The sequence below is a fragment of the Cucumis melo genome, chromosome 8 (genome assembly GCF_025177605.1).
Source record: "Cucumis melo cultivar AY chromosome 8, USDA_Cmelo_AY_1.0, whole genome shotgun sequence".
In the NCBI taxonomy this organism is placed as follows: Eukaryota; Viridiplantae; Streptophyta; class Magnoliopsida; order Cucurbitales; family Cucurbitaceae; genus Cucumis; species Cucumis melo.
This window is the reverse complement of record NC_066864.1, coordinates 7,151,813-7,170,997: the sequence shown is the minus strand read 5'-3', so window position 1 is coordinate 7,170,997 and position 19,185 is coordinate 7,151,813. Positions and strand designations below refer to the sequence as shown.

Below are 19,185 nucleotides of genomic sequence, written 5' to 3'. Positions count from 1 at the left end.
ACTGGTAGATTGATGTTGATGATTGTTAATGCATGATATATTAATCACATGATTAAGGACGTTAAGATTAATATTCATGCCATGTTATGATGTTATGTTATGCTACATGCTATGGATAGGGTGTTCTGTTAACTTTGTCTATTAGAGTCGTACCTGCATGGGTGTCCTTCGGGATCACCACCTATTTAGGACTGTGTGGTCCGACGAGACGCCAGTCTAGCATGTATATAGATATGATTCGAGTGATTCGACGGGGTCCTCGCATCCCGATCGTCTTAGTGTTACCCCCGGGTTCACTACAGACCAGCATGTCCTAGGTGCTCCCCCGAGACACCGAAGACCAGATTTTCGTTCCTACGGGAGCACATGTTGCACGTGTTCGGGAACGTGCCAGAGATTGGGTACCATTTTCAGGACTCTAATGGGAAGTTAACAGACACCTAGCGGGACTAGTAATAGATCCCTTACTGAGTATATGTTTATACTCACTCTTTCTATGTTTAACATTTCAGGCGAAGGTAAAGGTAGAGGGAAGCTGGCGAGCGACAGAGAAGGATCCATGACATGCCATATGGGGACTCAATTTTGCTTCCGCGTTTATGTTTCAGTGTTTTAATATTCCGTTTTTAATGAAAAATTTATTCTTCCCTCGTTTCAAAAAGTGTCTCTTGTCATTGTTTCTTTTTAGTAACGACCTCAGCTTAGTATAAAGAGTTGGGTCGTTACAGTTAGCTTTTTGATTAATTTAAATTCAATTTCCCAATATGAATGAAATTTAGTTCTAAAAAAATAATAATGATGAAGGTAAAGAGTATGTGCATGTGGCTGCTACCTTTTCTTATTCATTATTTTGGCAATAATCTTTTAAACAAATTCAAGCTAATTCTTTACTTTAAAAAAAAAAAAAAAAAGAAGAAGAATAAACAATAAGAATTTTATAATCCAACAAATTAAAATTTTATTTTTATGAATTATAATTAGTAATATTACCATGGAATCGAGAATCTGATTATTTCTAGATAAATAGAACAAATAATTAGCTAACATTTACTGTTGAACATCTTTTAAAAGCTTTAAGGTAAAATACACCTTTTTTTTACTTATAAGATTACACTTTCAATTTTGTGATTTGATAGATTCATAAATTTAAAAAATATTGAAAAAATATTGAACTCTATTTACACTTCCATAGAATTCAAGAACTAAAAAACACAAAGTTAAAATTTCATAAAATTATTTCATTGATAAAATTCAACATCCGAAAAAAACCATCAAAATGCAGGAACTAAACTTAAAAAGTTTGATCCATATTTTTCTGTGGCTTTTAAGTTCATAAAGTATAGACATTAAGCTGTACTTACATAAACCACTACAGACAGATATAATCTCTATTAAAATAAACTGATCAAATTAGCTTCAAGAAGAACATAGAAGCAGTTCAAAGATTTAGCTAGTTTGCATTTATATTATATACAGAGGTTATAGGTGGGGAAGTGTCCTGAGGTGGGTCATATGGTCATAACTGCTCAATCTCCTCCCCAATTATATAAAATTATGTACATGAAGGAAAATAGAAGCCAACCAATGTAGTTTCAAGCTCCAGAACCTGCAACTTGGAAAAGGAAATTACTGTACATGTATTCATAGGACTTAAAATATTCACATATTATGGTACTACTGACTTCATGAGATTATAATAAGGTTTCTCCTACTTCAGACCATAGTTTGATTCATGTATGAGTTTTCCCAGCTTGCCTTAGCAACAAATTTTTCATCTCTCTATAGCTTTGTAGTTCTTCCAATGCATCAGCTGTAGTTTTAGGCACAAAAAGACCTGAGGCTGCGATACTAGAGGAGGGAGCATAGCGACTCTTTGAAGCCAATGACTCAGATATTTGATTTCCCAGTTGGATATTTCTGCTTGGAGAATCAGGTGTAGGGGGTTGTCCAAGATCTGCAGTGGAATTGGTGAAGTCTTGGCGAAGTGGTGGAGCTTTTTGAAGCATACGTACTAGGGCGCCAACAGCAGCATCTTGAGATTTACGGAGTGGGAAAAATCCCCCAGGTTCCAGCATGTCGCAAAGGTTTCCTTTTTGGTCGAAGGATTCAGGTCTAGGAGAGATTTAAAATAAAGGTTTAATAAGGCAATTCATATAACATATAACAATTTGGGTATATGATAGATACATCAAAAGATAAAAACATGAAGGAAATATCAGTTTAGAGGACGTAAGCAAAGGAAATTATGTCATACAATTACTCGAGAGTTGTGGCGATGTGTGGTCCTTTATTACATTCCTTTTGGTTTCTCGAACCTACGCTTCTAAGCACTTATGTAATTGTTTGCTTAGTCTTATTTCTCTTAACTAGAGCTTTTCCTGTGATTTGGCTCCCCCCTGAAAGTCTTCAAGTATTTTCATATTCTAAAAAGAAAATTATGTTCAGCTGCTATACATTTTAACAGCCATCTTCACTTCACTTCCTCAAGTTCCAAAATCATGGTTTTAAACAATTAATTCCTCAGGGAAGCACCTAATTCTCTAATGGCGAGAAGGCTGTAAAAGAAATGTTCATCTGTTGGTGCGGCTGAAAATGGCTACAGCACTTGATTCAGAAACCAACTTTCCGTCATTCAATTGGGGATCGGAGAACTGGCTTTGAACAAGATCAAACAGGGGACTGGAAAAGTTTGATATGCTAATTAATGATTCTCATTATCATTGAAGGAATGTATTTTTCCAGAGTTTGACTAGTTTGGAAGATGTTATGCTGCTCCAGGAAGACTTTAATAACAGTAATTCAACCGTGGAAGTATGGTGGATCTGCGGTTGAGATATGAATTGGTGTAATATAAACCAAAAAAAGATATATCCCTAATTTATTATCCTCTTAGAAGCAGAATATAGACACTAAAAATCACCACATGAAATGAATACATCAATTCCATATTTTAAAAAAAACTAGGAATGAAAAACTAAAATACACACAATAAAATATACTAGTAAACATTCAATATACTTTTACATGTTTTACTGCTTTAAAATGTGATGTAAAATTTATATCTAACAATATGTTATTTTATCAATTATTGTAACTAAAAAACATACAAAAGATAAAAAATCCAAGCTAACTATATGTATCGTCATTTGTCACTGTGATACCCAGTTTCAAGTCTTTAAGATTACAGACTGTTTCTTATTCATTTCAACGTAGTAGGTAGCTCCACTTGTTCCTACGCCTACCTACTTCCTAGGAGGGTTCTTGGAGTGGCAAGAGATCTTCTCATGAGAGCTCTTACTCTTTAAGCCTTAAATGAAGATGGTCCAACGGATCTTGGATATAGATGGACTATTACAGCAAATAGATGAACAGAGGTTAGGGATTTGGATTTCCTTCTTACACCAGTAGAAGCATCGGGTCAATGCTCTTGTAGCTCCATATTAAATCTCCCGCTCTTGTTGCACTCAAATTTTTTTCTTTAATAAGAAACATAATGACATATTCGTACAAAAGCAAAAAAGAACCTAAGGGCAAAGGATTGAGAGAGCCCCTTCCCAAGAAACTGAAGAACAGGAGTCTTAAAATTCTTCCATGGGTCAAATTAAGTTTCCGTTTTGATTGGTGATATAACCTGATACCAGAATAAGGGTCTTATGTGAAATTCCTATAATTTCATTTGCTCCTTGATTAATATTGATTTCTACTTGTTAGACCTTCTACAAATTTTCAAAACCTTCATGTCAGGGTGTGTTAAAGTATTGATAACAATAAATTTATTGTAAGTTTGTAACCCATGAACTTAATCTTTTAGGTTGGTCGGTAATTTAACAGATCACAACCAAAGGAACCTAAATTGATTAACCTTCCTACATCAGCTCCTCTGATTATGATAAACTTTGAGATAGGTAAATGGTATAAACCATGACAGCTTAGCAGTCCATCAAATTTTCATTATGAAGGTTCCGCAATTAAGGGTTTAAGTTAAGGGTTAGGTTCCAACTAATTTGAAGATTCAAATATATAAGACAGCTTTTCAGTCTCCATTCAACAGAAGTTTGATACTGTTCCGTACATGTGCGATGAAACCAATTCTCAATAACAGGAATCCTTCGAAAGAAAATTGTTTCTTGGATAACAAACAGTAGATCATGCCTTATTCTTGGTAGCTCATCCTGTTATATTATCAATTTAGACGCACTCTTGAAACCTCACCATTTTTAATATGAGTACGGAACTCAATCATCAATCCTCTCCTCCTCTATAGTTAAGGTACAAAAAAAAATTTGTCCCTTCCCTCTTTCAAAATACCAGTGATTTGGCATCTCTTCGTCTTTAGTATCCGCCGATCTCCTCCATCCAAGTTCTGTTTATACATGCAAAAAATTTATAGCTTTAATTCCCAGAGATCTAAAAAATCTCATGACCAAAAGAACCTCAGACGTCTGCTTCTCAAATTTCATAAGCCATTTAAAGCAAAAACTCCGTTCCCGCCTCTCAATTAACCAATGCATATGCAACTATTTTGAAATAAACCCCAGCTTCCAACACATTACAGAACTATTTTGAACCAATGCATATGCCTTCCCTTTCTACCTTACAGCTTTCGCACAATTTTGAAGTTCAACTACATCGTTACTTGTTTTAGTCCATCCTCCCTTTGAATTTTAAAGCATGCATTGGCTAATTCAAAAAATTTCCCTCCCCCAACAAACTTGACATTTGAATTTCCGTTCAAAGCCTAAAATGCTCCAAAGTTGCAGTGCTCATTCCCACTATTTCTACAATCAAAATCTCCCTTGTCAGAAACCTTGAGATCCTGCCTATGTCTTGTCTAATAACATCCAACCACAATGAAATGGCAATGGAATAGGCTAGTATGTGACGTGAAACAACCTAGAATTAGAGAAAGAAATCTCCAATAACTATTAACCAAAAGTTGTTCAGTATTGTAGAAAAGCACTTACTGACAAATCCAAACCGAATACCGATTACGAGATTCGAACCAGGAGTGGCAAATAAAGCCAACCAACCAAAAGAGCTATCAAGGCTACAGACCAATTCGGTTTGTAGAAAAGAACTTACTAATACAAGAGATTTGATCCTTCTGATTAAAAAGAATGTAAGAGCACTAAGTAAACCAGCTACCTAACCGACCCACAAATTAAAGATAATCATAAACTAAAAATAACTAGAAAAAGAAACTCAAACGTGATAGGTTGTCTTTTATTTAAAAAAATTAACAGCAGAAAAAATTACATCAAGATGCACCATTCATTCACCAAGCACAAAACCCTATATTTATGTGTTCTTCAACAACCACAATTGGTTTCTGATATATTTTTGTCAATTTCTCAAGCATTCTCCTACCTATCACTATTGAACTCTAGCCTTCTGACGTGCTTCCCTCACCTCAATTTTATCTGTACAACATCAATCCTCAGCAGCCAACCAGTAAGTTCTACCTCCAAAGTCCATACCCATCCCAACTTGTCTCATTCTTATGCTCATCTGCTTCGCACTCACTATATTAACAGGCAGTAAGTTTTGCTTCATATATTTTGGTTCCTTTCTGTCCTCATGCTTATTCTTTTCTAGAACATGCAATAAGAATAGATATCTTTTCATAATAATTGCTTATTACAACTAATTTCTAAGCTTTTCTAAATTGTCTTTTTAATCTTAATTTTGATCAAATTATCAATACCAAGATATTCTTCATTTTCTTCCTAAACTACACTTCTCTAATAGTCCTTTGCTCAATTTCAGATTTTTTCCAAATAACAATGACCTGGTACCAATATGACAGGAACTAGAAATTAAAGTAGAGTCGAGAAATTATGGACTGTCTTCGGTTAACTGTGGAAAGGAAGAAGAAGAAGAGAAAAAGAAACAAAACAAAAAAATAAACAGCACCACCTTTGAGAAGGCTACCTGGCTGCCAACAATTCTATACCACACAGCCTCATCCTGATTAGCAACGACTGGAAGTCAAAAGTCAAGTAATTTTTGGAAGGGCGTTTTCTCTATCCCTGAGATGTGTGTGCCCGAGCACGCGCAACTTAATGACCATCTTAAAAATTGAAAAATAACGATCTTCCGTATGTCTCCCATGAAGAGCTTTAAAACCATATTCTTCCCCCATTTTTGTTTTACCTTCCAAAGTTACCTTCATTACCAGCATCGCTTAAATGGATTCCTTAAGATAACTCATCATGGGGAAGTTTGAAGCGAGAAAATAAGTTTTTGTTAGATACTTATAAAGCTCTTCATCCAAGGCTAGTTGGTTTGAACCAATTGATCGTCACCCAAATCACTAGAATTGTCAATGTTGCTCATGCATCTTGCCTTCACTTAGGTTTTCAGCTTTTCATGAGCATATGTTAACGTTCACTCAGGGAAATTTTAATTTTAGACTGATTTGTCTCGGCTCTTGGAAACTAGATGGGCTTCAATGATGAGATGTACCTCATAATAAAATGGTATAAACAATAACAAGTAGAATTGTTTCTCATAAAAAAAATAATAATAATAACAATAACAAGTAGACTTGGTGATGTGCATGAATGAACTTTTGAGGTTTTCTCCACCAAAAGTGGTTTTGGACCGTCTAATTGGTCCTTTTGTCCTCCTTGTTTGATAAGTATTCTTTTAACAATATTTATCTTCAATGCTTGCATATTACCTTGTAAGCTTTTTATTACTTCTTTCCCTTCCTTAATGGAGGATCATGTTTTGTTTCTTTTCAGACATTAATGGAAAATTTTATTCAAAAGAAAGTCCATAAAATTCCTTGGATTCGAAGAGCCAAACACACCCCACCCCCGAGGAGAATTGTAAAGCAGCGTTGCAAATCTCTTGTTTTCTATCCTAACTAGAAAGGGGTCTTTAGAGTGTATGTGAAATAATCAAGAGTAACTTAGTCTACTAAAACTAAAGTAACTAGTGTTTAAGGTAGAAAAGTTGCAGACAAGATTTCTTGTAATGTTGCCACATTTAAATCTCTACCTTCAACAAATAATGATCTCAAACATAAGCAGGGACATAAATTCTGCAAATTTAATTATTATTGTCACAAAAAGAGAAGAACATGAGCAGTCATTACCTGCTACCTCTATCTGTCATCTCATCCTCATCCACATCAAAGGGGCATGGAAACTCTGGATCATCTAAATCATCTGGAAAAGATCTACTGGAGCTTCTTGAAATTGGTGAGTTATTGGATGATACCCTCCAGCCTGAAATTCTTCGGCTTTCATCTCTTCCAAGAGAAGATGACTAAAGAAGATAAAAAAGAATCAAGATATTGAACATAATACATTTGAAGTGGGAAATAACAATAAGCAGAATATACCTTTCCAATTGCAGAGCCAGCCGGCAATGGACCAACATCTCTATTAATCCTAGAAATAATTGCTCCAGAAGCTTTAAGTGGAGGGGATGGCGGCAAATTCGGTTTGCTTGACAATGCAGGGGAATGAGGAAGCTTTGCAATAGGTGCACTTGGAGGAGCACTTTCAGACTGCAATAGACCATTTGGCAAGCGCTTTACAGGAATGCGAATTGGTGGTGACAGTGAGGGTGATTGGGAAAAGACAGGAGAAGGGTAATATTCATCGTAGTTCATATTATCTTTATGTCCTATAACCATTTCAGGCAGTTGTGAAGGTAAGCTTGAAGGAGGTAAACGGGGAAAGGCTGGATTTGAAATTAAAGCATGAGACTCTGAATGTGTTGGTGAAGGTGAAAAGGAGACTGAAGGTGGGGAGGGTCTAAAACGGTCGTAACTCCAACTATGACGTCTTGAGAATGGCAACGACGATGGAGATCCATGAGATGGTGCTATCGTTACAGGGAGCGTAGGAAACCTTTTCAATGGATCTGCCAATGGACTCCCAACATATTCAGGAATAACTTGAGGAGACATAGGAGTTGATGGTTCAGAGTTTATGTCAGAAAGGGATGAACGGTATAACACCGAGAGGCATAGTCTACCACAAGAAGTGTCGACAGGAGTGAACACAAAGCGCTGCATTTCGGCCTCTTCCCTCCTGGTGAAAGGCTCAACAAAGGAAGACACGCGATGAGCAAGAGTAAAAGGGTGAATCTGACCAGATGAACTGATATCTTGAAAAACCTTATAGGCAGGTAAAAGTCTCACAAAGGCATATAAAGACCTTAAGAGTAAAATGGTTTTCTTGTAGGTGTGTGCAGTACTATTACTGGACCTTCTGCTACCAGAATTACTATCCCGGTTTTTCCTACTCTCATAATGCACCATCCATCTCTCTACAACCTTCTCACTCTTGGTCTGACTTCCAAACTCATCCTTATCAGAATTGAAAGAGAGTGGATATTTCTCTTTCAGAGACAAATGCCTGACAAGATCTTTCCTAGGAGAAGCATTAACAGAGTCTAAACCAAATTGCCTCTGCACCAAAATAACATCAACAACCATAGGTTCATGATAATTCGGACGCCAGAGATCAATATTCTCTAACGTTGCAGAGCATTCACGAAGAGCCAAATTAAACCATTTGTCCCTTGGCCTCATACTCGAGGAAGACGAGGAGGAGGAAGATGGAGAAGACAGAACTTGTTCACCACTAAAATTACGCGATGAAATACAAGGGGCCCTCGATTCCAGTATAATTTGTAGCGTTTTGGGAAAGAATTCAGTTAAAATTTGCTCAACTTTTGCCGTCTCGGAATGAGTATTATGAGAAGAAGCCATACGAACAACAACGACAACAACAAAAATGAGTAAAATTGAAACAGACCCTTTACCGGAAAACCCCAAATTGAAGCGTTCGGAGACCCACTAGACTGCAATTCACTGCAACGGAAGAAAGATCGTGGATATGTAAAAAATCAAATCAGTAAAGAAACCCCGTTTGAGAACAAATGAGAAAGAAGGAAAAAGTGATGAAATTGGAATCACCCATGAAGGAGGAAAATCAACAGAAAAAAAAAAGTTGAATTAAGGTAATACGCTGTGATTGATGATGATCAGAAGGTTGAAATTCAAAGTTGAAAGGTGAAAGAAAGCAATTGGGAGAGAGAGAGAGAGAGAGAGAGGGAAGGTCGAACTTCGAAGCGTGGATCCACCAGTGTTAAGGAGTGCAGTATCAAGGAAGGAACGTGTTGGGGCTATCTGGTTTTGAATGCCATTGCCAAATCCCCACCCTTTTTCCCTTCAAAATATCATAAATTTCATCACTTCTCTTAATCTTCAAGTCTTCTTCCTTTAATGACGTCTAAAAACAAAAAGTCTTCCTCTAATCACTTCTCATAGGAACAAAAAGAAAATTAAAATTTGAAAAATTATTGTGTTATATACCTTTTTAAAAAAAAAAAAATCGTCCATCTTGTTTACCAAGTCTATTATTAGAATCTTTTATCACCAAATTGTATAACTATACTTAACAACACCTGTTGTTATTATTTTGATAATTCACCCTTAAATTAATCTCTCTTTATTTTCTTTTTCTTTAAGAATATACTAATTACTACTAAATCAATAAGATTCATCAATGAAAATCTAATTAATGGTTCTACAAATTAAAATCTTAGATTTTTTTTTTCTTTAAGCAAACCAAATTAGGTTATTTATTAGGGATTTCTAACTATTACCATTTGATTTCATCTTAAAACAACTCATAATTATTAAAATTAAGGTTATTAAATGTAAATTATCGTTGTTACTATTTTTATATCATAAAATATAATGTATAATTATTATTTTGTAATCTTATACAATATATACTTTATTTAAAATGAAAATAAATTAGTTCATAACGTGATATGGTATTTTTAAACCTTTGTAACCTTATTTAATAGAATTATTATGCATTTTAAAATATTTAATAGAATTACAAATAAAAATATTTTAAAAAATATATATAATTTTAAGAATCTGCATGGCGATAAATATTAAATATTATTGAGTATGATTCATACCAAAATAAGATACCCTGTAAATCTAAGAAAATAAGTGAGTAACGAAAAAGATGGAAAAACAAAATACGAAAACTGAAAAAGTTGGAAAGAATTCAAATCCCCTCATCACTAAAATTCAAAAGCACTTTTTTTTTCTTTTTTTTTTTTCCTTTTGGGGGAAAGAAAATTCGAATATTTCAATTCTAATTATAAAGGGTAAAATTGGAAGTGTGGTATAATTTCAGAGACACGCTGACGTCAGTTAGTCCATATAGCAACCCATGTGAAGTCTATTTAAATGGGCCTGGCCCTTAAAAGGTAGCCTATTTCGGCCCATGAAAGATCTGTTTTATTCCGAAATTATGATAAGAGGAAATGTGAAAAATCGTAAATTTGATAAAATGTTTAGGAAGTATAATAAAATTTCAAATTTTATTACTATTCGTCGGTATCTATCAAAATTTTGCAATATCAATATCTATCATCGATAGAATTCAAAATTTTATTATATACCGTAAATATATTAGTTTATTTTATTATATTTAAAAATGTCCCTTATCATAAATACTTGGTACAAAAGGATCGTTTCAAAACTTTTCAATTGAAAAGATAAAGGTTTTAGTTCACGATTAATACCAGAATTTTTATTCATGATTAATAATTTCAATATTTTGACTTCTATTATCAACTTTCGAGATAATAATAATAAATCATCTTCTCACATATAAGATAACACTGAAGATCCAAAAGTTTGTAATTCAAATCCTCTTAAACCTATTTCTACACTGAAGAGAAAAAAAATTCGATTCCAAAATTTTGAACTTAGTTTTTATTTTAATAATGTTATAATTTTAGTAGGTTTTGAAATTGATTTTAATTTAGTCTATAAATTCTAAAATATTAGAATTTTATTTTAGATTTAAGTTTTGTTTTAAGATTAATGTAGAAAATTATAATTAATGAAAATCTTTATTTTTTATTTTTACATTCTCGTAATTATTTAATGAGGGACAAAAGCCGAAGAAGACGACAATTAACGAAGTGTAATAAAAACCCTACGGATGTGATAAGCTAAACATCATTTCCATTTAAATCCCTCAATCAACTTCAAATTTTACGAAGTTAAAGTTGTTCTCACAAAAAATTGACACTTTTATTTATAAATTATCAATTACATCATCATTACTCATTACATAGTATAGATTAACAGTCCAATTAACTTTAATAATTATTTTTAGAAAAAAAAAACTATAAATAAAAGCTTGAATAAGAGTATCCTAGTCCATTAAAGCAAGAAGGCTGAAAGATCAAGATTCAGAGTCAGAGAGGACTCCTTCTCTCCTTTCAGTCGAGCCCTTGTTCATTGAGGCGGTGGAGCGGTACCAAAGCAAAGAGGAAGAGAATCAATCGTCGGAGACGGAGAGAAAAAATCACTCATAGGGCGTCGGCTGCTCGACCCGAAGGTAGGAGCAGTGGGAGAGGAATGAAATGGCTCGACTGAAAGGAGAGGAATCGCTTGCTCGAATTGAGAAATCTTTCTCTTTTTTCTCTTTGTGCACATTGACCCTCCTTTGTGATATAAATAAGTTGTAAAACTATGGCTTTCAAACCATCTATCTCAGTTTATATATTATTTATTTGATTCCACACATTATGGTCTTTAAGGATTGTATCTCAATTCCTTATTTGTCCTCTTGAATTTTCAAAAAAGATGCACTTCATAATAAGTTCTCATGTATTAACTTTTAGTTTTGTCCCCAACCAAAACATTTATTGTAGTCTACTTCTTTGTCCAACATTTGTTCGCATATTTCTCTCTCTCAATATTGGCTGATCATATACTCCTTTCCTATATAAACGGAGTTACTTTAGGAAAATAAAAACTTTCATATGCACCATTAACGACCTAATTGACAAACAAGTCACCGTTTTTACTTCATCGTTAAATCCTTTATATACAACAAATTATATAAAATGTATTTATAATACTTTTCTTACCATTCAAATAAACATAAACTTTGTTTCTACCCAAATTCTCTCATGTATATAAAAGTCATAGAAAAATCTCACAGATTAAATACTTTTTTTTTTTTCTTTTTTTCTTTTCATAGTAACCTTATTTCAACCATTCAATTGGTGAGCAAGCCAGGTGGGTGCCCTTGAGATTAAAAAACAAATAAACCTAAATTTAGGAATTTAGAAAAGTCAAAATCCAACAATTAGGTTATAAAACACAAAAATAGTAAAATGATCAGTTAGGGCTACAAACATGGCCAACCCAGCCCAAACACTTCGACAACCTTAATCTTCACAAATCCTCCATTCCCTCGTCCATTTATAAATCTCCCCATCCTTCTCATCTTCATCAGGAAAAAGAAGGCAGAGTAAAACAAATAAAAAAAAAAACCACAACAAATTAAACATATCACCACCACTCCAAAATGAGATCAATGAAGCTCGGCCTATTTCTCCTCGTCATCGCAGTCGTCGCCGCTCCACTTTGCCTTGCCTTCTCCGACGACTGGACTCACGCCTATGCTGCCCCCAACTACGACTTTACGACGAATAATGAAGACAGCCGACGGCTACTTTTCCAATATGGATTTGCTTATAAATATCCAAAAAATAAGTATTTGGGGTATGATGCACTTAGGAAGAATAATTCCCCCTGCCGCCATCGTGGTAGATCTTACTATGACTGTAAGAAGCGTAGGAAGGCCAACCCTTACCGTCGTGGCTGCATTGCCATCACCGGCTGCGCTCGTTTCACCGATTAAATTGTTTTAAGAAAAAAATGATCTGTGTTGAGATTGTTTTTTTTGATTTATGATGGGGTTGGTTTGATTGTTTTCTCCCTATTTTAATTTTTGTGAATTTTTATGTTTGTTTTATTTTATTTAAAGACTTCCCTCGATGTATAACACTCATCATATCATGACGCTCTATAAAATGGTCAAAAGTACAATTTTCATTCACCACACTTCTATCTACGTGACACACCTATCAAACCATTATATCTGAGCGTGAAGGTAGGAATGATAAAAAAAAAAAAAAAAAAAACCAATAACCCACTATCCGATTGACTCGACACAACCTAATTATGTATATAATATATCTATAAAAACCTAAGTGTAAACCTCTTTTTCGAATGAATGAATATCAAACCTAAGAGTAAACCTTCTTTTTGAATGAATGAATATCGTAGATTTTGTAATTTGAATGTAAAGGTATGGGGAGATCCAATCTAAGCTTCAACCTCTGTGTCACTATTGCATCCAAATAAATATCTCAAAAATTGAAATTTCAGTAGAAAAAAGGTAAAATTTTATAATTAACTAGTCCAAACAATCTAAGCTTTAAAGATTTTAATAATCTTAAAAAATGTAAATGAGCAAGTATTAAGTTGTATAGTTTAATGTTAGATATTATATTAAATTTACTCTCAATCACTCAATAATTAAACTTTTGGTTTGATATATTTAAGGTTTAATAGATGATCTTAAATCAAAGTTAATAAAATATGTGGATGATATATTCAAATCCAATTTTATAACGTTTCATATGACAAAAACATTACCACATTTTTAATACAAATATTGCCACTTACAATTTAATATACCCTTTTAACTTTTAACACAATATAATATCTAATAACAAAGTGTACAATAAATTCTTCTTTATAATTAATGGTACGATCTTAAGCTTTCCAACAATTACATCTAAATAGATTCACATGATTTATTATTGTTTTCAAGTATCTTCCACTTTATTGCAAAAAGTACAAAAATTGATTTTAAAAATTATAAAAACCAATAAGCTTTCATTTTCATTACCCAAAAAGATCTAAATAGATAACATTGCTTTAGTTTGAGCATAATGCCCATTTTCATCTGTCTACATTGATCTATCTCACACTTTAATATGATAATATCAAATCAAAGCTTCAAAGATCCTAAATCATTTTTTTATTATTTCTTTTGAATCACTTTTTTTTCTTTTAATATAAAGCCTTTTTAACAAGTTTTCCCAACCTCCCATTGCAAGACATGTTACATTGTTATAATTCCCTAAGATATTATGACTCCCTTCAATGGTGACAATATTTTCTCATGTTTATTTTTAATTTTAAACTTTACATGGTGGAGTTGATGAGGTGTATATAGTAAAAATATAATGTGGTATAAAAACATAGATTAGTGTGATGGAATTTATTTTGAACAAATTGTATACTTAAACGATCATCATCTCTCACTTTTTCATAGAAATTCAAAAAATTTTAAGTACAAAAAAAGAAACTAAACAAAAAAAGCAAATGTTAAGTTAAAAAAGAAAAGTTTGTAATGACGAATATCGTGGACTTAAAGCGTGATTTTCAAGCTAATCAAATTCTATTCTACACCATGAACATGAACATATGTGAGTAGATATAGAGATATGATGAAAACTTTTTAATAAACTTCTGCCTTTGTCTAAGACCCAATGCTTCGACTAATGATTTGATAGATAGTCTCGACAATGAGACCTCTAGAATTCACATATATAATAGATCCTAAACATCATTAGATCACCAATTTTTGTTAGAATTGAGCTTTAAAAAGTTAGGTGGAAGATAGCACCAAATTGGCGAGGCTACAAGAAAGGAACAATATGGAATCTTAATCAGTGTTTACCATTTTTATTTTTTATTTTTGACCTATAGGGTTGAAGGATATACTTTGAGATTATATTTAAATTGAAACTTAATTTTAATACCCAACGAAAAAAACCTATAAAATATATATAGAGATGATCGCTTTGCTGTTTTTAAGTTTTAAAATCAGTGCTACACCTTATTAATTTTTTTTCTTGTTCCATTAAATTAAAATATGATATACATATTTATACTGAAGCCTCATTGATTAATAGAAAGAATATTAAAGTTTTTTTTCCCTTTTTTTGGAAAAAAGAAAAGGAAATTAAATTCACGTACCAAAAAGAAAAAAAAGGGTAGGGACGCATAAATAAAGTTTGCCAAAATTATTCTTCAAACCTTATCTACGAAGCAATTTTCATTTTATTTTTAATTTTCTTCTAAAATTAAATCTATTAAGTATCTATTTTATTTTAAAAAAAAATTAATTTGTTTTTAAAAAGCAAACCAAAATTTAAAAACTAAAAACTAAATCTTTAAACACTTTACTTTCGTTTTTAAAAATTGACTAAAAATGAAATTCATATGGGTAAATGTGTCTCTATAGTTCTTAGTTGATAATTTATTTAAAGATTTGGAAGAAGAAAAAAAAGTATTAAATAATGTGTTGATTAAATTAAGAAAAACAAACAGAAACACTTTTTTTTTTCCTTTTAAGAAAACAAAGTTTAAGAAAGCGTATTAATTAATTAGAAGAAATTATTTATATTGGATAGTTGGATACTGCTGTAACACAAAATTTAAGTATGATTGTAAAACAGAAAATATTAATTTCAATATCATAAACAGTGTTCTTTTAGGGTTTTTAATTAATGGGTTGAAGAAATAGAGCAATATAAAATAATCTATATATAAAGATCAAAGCTTTTTGGCATTTTGAGCTGTTGATGTAAAGGATGGTTTGCAATTGGAACCCACTAGAGAATAATATCTTTAATTGGGGAATCTGGTGGGCTTATCATCCCATCCTTGATTGTGACATTATTATTAACATCTTAATCATAATCTTAACTTCCTTATCATTCTGTATTTCTACCTTCACAAAATTTTAACTACTTCTTTATCAATTCAAATCAAAGCAGGTACCCAAAAATATCTCTCTAGATATGGGATATTTTTGGATTTTTCTTACATACAGTTTGCACCTTTTTTGAAGGTTGGATATGTCAATTTTACTCCTAATAAGCCCTCTCAAGAGAATCTTCTTTAAATAGGTGAGGATGGGATATTGACCAAACCAATACCAGGCATACCTACCACATATTTCTCTTTCACTACAAACTTAAATCTTCCAAATTTTTACCACCCTCACTTGGTTCTTTTAAAGCAACAAAGGCAACTTTTCTTAGAATCAATTTTGAGATTATATGAAATAAAAATAGTATTTCTACCATTGAATATCTTTTTGGGTTGAATTTAAAAGGGGCCGAGACGTTAAAAATATACAAAAAATTTCAAATTTTTTAAGAGGGATTTCTAAGTAAATTTGTAAAAACAATATAAGATTGTAATAAAGAGAGGGAATTAAATTTCCACACTTGGGGGATAAGGATTAAATATTTTGGATAGGATGGGACAAGGGAGAACATTCCCAATAGTAAACAAGTTAGAGCCGAATGCCGATGTTGAAAAATCAAAGATGCTTTCTTTGATTTTGACTTTTCACACCCTTGTCGGGCAAATTACAAAAATTATCCTAAAATTGGATCTCTCTCAAATTTATAAAGGGTTAAAAACGGTTTCAATTTTTATCATTTGAGAGTCGAATTTCCATAACTGTTATAAGTTTAAGGGTTCAGTTTTAATCCTTGTTCAGGTTTTGATTGTTTCACTTTAACTTTTGAAAGTTTGAGGAAGGAATTATAACTATTACTATATTGTATTTTATATTTATAAGTATTTGACTAGTTTACATGCACTTCGATTAATTGTACGAGAAAATTCGCCTAACATTACAATATTTGGGTGTCAAGAGATTCGTTAAATATTAAATTTTAGATAGGTGATCACTATTAACACTTCTGAAAGGCTGAAATATTGGGATGGAATATCATTATTAAACCATGGTTTTTTTTCTTTTCTCATTTGTGTAAAATTTTAATATTTGTTGTGTCATATATATTCTTGAATTTCAAGAGAATACGAGGAATTGCATAATCGGAAATTCATTCATAATATTCACAGCTAAATATTTATTCTCAAACAAAAGGGTAGAAATATGAGTAATCTATTATTTGTATTAAGAAGAAGAGAAAAAGGAGTTGATAATGAAGTATCTTTCCTTATGGATTCACTTGTACATTTATATATTGAAATTCAAATGATTTCATGCATTTAAATCGAAGAGTATTAATTGAGTGCTTGTTACAAACCAATACTTTCTAAAACCATTCTATGTTTTCTTTTCTTCTTCTTCTTCTTTTTTTTTCTATAGAAATAACTAACGGAAAAAAAATAAAAGAATACGAAGGGTATAGATATATAAAAAGAAAAAACTAGTCCACCGAAAATAACTTCTAAAAAAAAGTTTAAAATATTACGAAATGAATAATTACAAAAGGTTTTTGAAATTGAAGCTCAAAGAGATACATGAAATCCAATGACCGAATTTCACTATAATCTCTTTCCCTACCACAAAACAATTCTTCTTTTTCCAAATGTCCCACAAAATAGCACACCTCGTGTAAGCCATACAAATCCCTTCGCTATTTTGAAATCATTCTAAATCACTAACTAAAATTATTATTGTTTTCAACTAAATCACTAAAAACCATTAAAATTTTGAGAAATATTATCAATTAACTCGCAACATATTTTTTAAAATAGAAAAGAAAAAAAAAAGAGTATAAACTCTTAAAAACTAATTTAATATCAAAGACATCGCATCATTGATGAATATAAAAATATATAACGAGAAATATTAAGGAAAGATAATACAACCTAACACATTCCATAATTTCTAATGAAAAACAAATTAAAAACAAGTTACACAAATTCAACATTTTTGGAGATAAGTTTATAGTATAAATAAAGAAACTAAGAAAGTGTAGTGCTACATGAGTAGTAGATTTTTGTTTTTCAATTTCCATCATAATTAGAACTAGTGGAGCCGGCATTTGATTCTCTACATAAGTAGCACACCATAAATCATAATAGAATTAGTCTATGATTTTCAATTACCATTCTAATCATGTAGAAATTTAACCTCATCTAATCAAATTTAGTCTTGTTTTAAACAAAGGGTGTCTTTCTTTTTTTATAAAAATGATAGTGAAGAAAGCTTTTGAAGAGAAAAATAAAAAATAAAAAGAAAAACACAAACAAAAAAGAACTCTTTTTTGTAAAAAAATGATGATAATAACAATAACAATAATAATAATAAAAGTCATCAACTAAACTAAAAGTTAAACCGTAATAATAACAAAAAAACACGACACTCAATTATTTAAATATATATATATATATATAAGGACACGTCAGCCTTCTTCTTCCCCCAATCCCCACAATCCACTCATTTCACTTTTGCTATATAAATTCCCTCATTATTCTCCCAAGCAACAAAATTTTATTTACAATTCCCAACATTCCAATCTTTCAACTTTCAACTTTCAACATTCTCCCTCACACCCACATGTCTATCTCCAATTCAAGGAGGTTTCTCCTTCCCTCCCCCACCGCCGCCGCCAGTCCGCCGGAGCTAGCGCAGCCCCGTCCTGGCTTCGGTAGCTTCGACATGAACGTAGTAATGGTTCTTTCAGTTTTACTCTGCGCTTTAATTTGCTCTCTGGGTCTCAACGCCATCCTAAAATGCGCGTTGAGGTGCTCCACTTTGCTAGCCACGGTGTCAGGTGGGCGTGGTGGTGGGGCCTTAGTGGTACATCCGAAAGGTGTTCGACGAAACGTCTTAAAGAAATTCCCAACAGTTGAGTACTCGAAAGAAGGGAATAAATTGAGAGGAATTGATGGGGAGTGCGTGATTTGTTTGTTGGAGTTTGAAGCAGGGGATCGGGTTCGTGTATTGCCCAAGTGTTATCATGGATTCCATGTTCATTGCATCGATAAATGGTTGAGTTCTCATACTTCTTGCCCCAAGTGCCGCAATTGCCTTACTGACACTTGCCATAAGATCGCCGCCGGCTGCGGGCAGGAGACGCCCGTGACAACGGCTGCAACGGCAGCAGAGAGTTCATCCTCTGTTGAACCACCGCGGGCGGAGGAGGTGGAGGTGAATGTTGTTATTGCTCCGGTGGAAAGGGAAGGTATGATAAATAACTATAGGGAAAGTATGAGTAGATGAGATTGAAGTGGGAAGTGGGGTTTAGCTGAGGAACTGTGGGGTTGGGTTGTTTTTTGTGATTGATGGAGCATTTTGGCTGCTTTTGCTTTTGCTTACAAGTAACCAACTTTTTTTAAAAAACATTAATTAGGATTACAAGGAAAGGTCTAGTTAAGCTAAGATTAATTAGTGTACCTATTCAAATGTAAATATCTTCTCTTTTTCAGTCTCTTTTTCCCTTCCTTCCAATTAAATGAAAAGGTTTTGGTTTATTATAATTATA

At 32.7% G+C, this 19,185-nt stretch overlaps 3 protein-coding genes across 4 annotated transcripts; 2 read left to right on the top strand and 1 right to left on the bottom strand.

The window, feature by feature from the left end:
* Positions 1-1,387: 1,387 nt before the first annotated feature.
* On the bottom strand, positions 1,388-9,229 carry LOC103485257 (autophagy-related protein 13b). Of its 2 annotated transcripts, XM_008442795.3 has the most exons (4): positions 8,990-9,221; positions 7,352-8,833; positions 7,103-7,275; positions 1,388-2,112 (listed from the first exon to the last, which is right to left on the bottom strand). In XM_008442795.3, exons 2-4 carry the CDS (start codon positions 8,729-8,731, stop codon positions 1,731-1,733), a joined length of 1,935 nt encoding a protein of 644 aa, XP_008441017.2. In that variant the 5' UTR covers positions 8,732-8,833; positions 8,990-9,221; the 3' UTR covers positions 1,388-1,730. The 2 variants fall into 2 exon arrangements, with proteins under 2 accessions (XP_008441017.2, XP_008441018.2); XM_008442796.3 differs by lacking the exon at positions 1,388-2,112 and adding an exon at positions 2,146-2,822 and having other exon boundaries at positions 7,352-9,229.
* Positions 9,230-12,377: 3,148 nt separating this feature from the next.
* Positions 12,378-12,713, top strand: LOC103485256 (protein RALF-like 19). Its single transcript, XM_008442793.3, has one exon. It carries the CDS (start codon positions 12,378-12,380, stop codon positions 12,711-12,713), a length of 336 nt encoding a protein of 111 aa, XP_008441015.1.
* Positions 12,714-18,137: 5,424 nt separating this feature from the next.
* On the top strand, positions 18,138-19,183 carry LOC103485255 (RING-H2 finger protein ATL78). The gene has a single exon (XM_008442792.3). It carries the CDS (start codon positions 18,258-18,260, stop codon positions 18,921-18,923), a length of 666 nt encoding a protein of 221 aa, XP_008441014.1. The 5' UTR covers positions 18,138-18,257; the 3' UTR covers positions 18,924-19,183.
* The last annotated feature ends 2 nt before the right edge of the window (positions 19,184-19,185 follow it).

Excerpts from the sequence above, each read along its gene's own strand:
- LOC103485255 (XM_008442792.3), top strand. The coding sequence starts at position 18,258 with ATGTCTATCTCCAATTCAAGGAGGTTTCTCCTTCCCTCCCCCACCGCC.
- LOC103485256 (XM_008442793.3), top strand. The coding sequence starts at position 12,378 with ATGAGATCAATGAAGCTCGGCCTATTTCTCCTCGTCATCGCAGTCGTC.
- LOC103485257 (XM_008442795.3), bottom strand. The coding sequence starts at position 8,731 with ATGGCTTCTTCTCATAATACTCATTCCGAGACGGCAAAAGTTGAGCAA. Across the intron at positions 7,276-7,351 it reads CTGGCTCTGCAATTGGAAAG|TCATCTTCTCTTGGAAGAGA; the intron begins GTATATTCTGCT and ends TATCTTCTTTAG. Across the intron at positions 2,113-7,102 it reads ATGACAGATAGAGGTAGCAG|ACCTGAATCCTTCGACCAAA; the intron begins GTAATGACTGCT and ends AATCTCTCCTAG.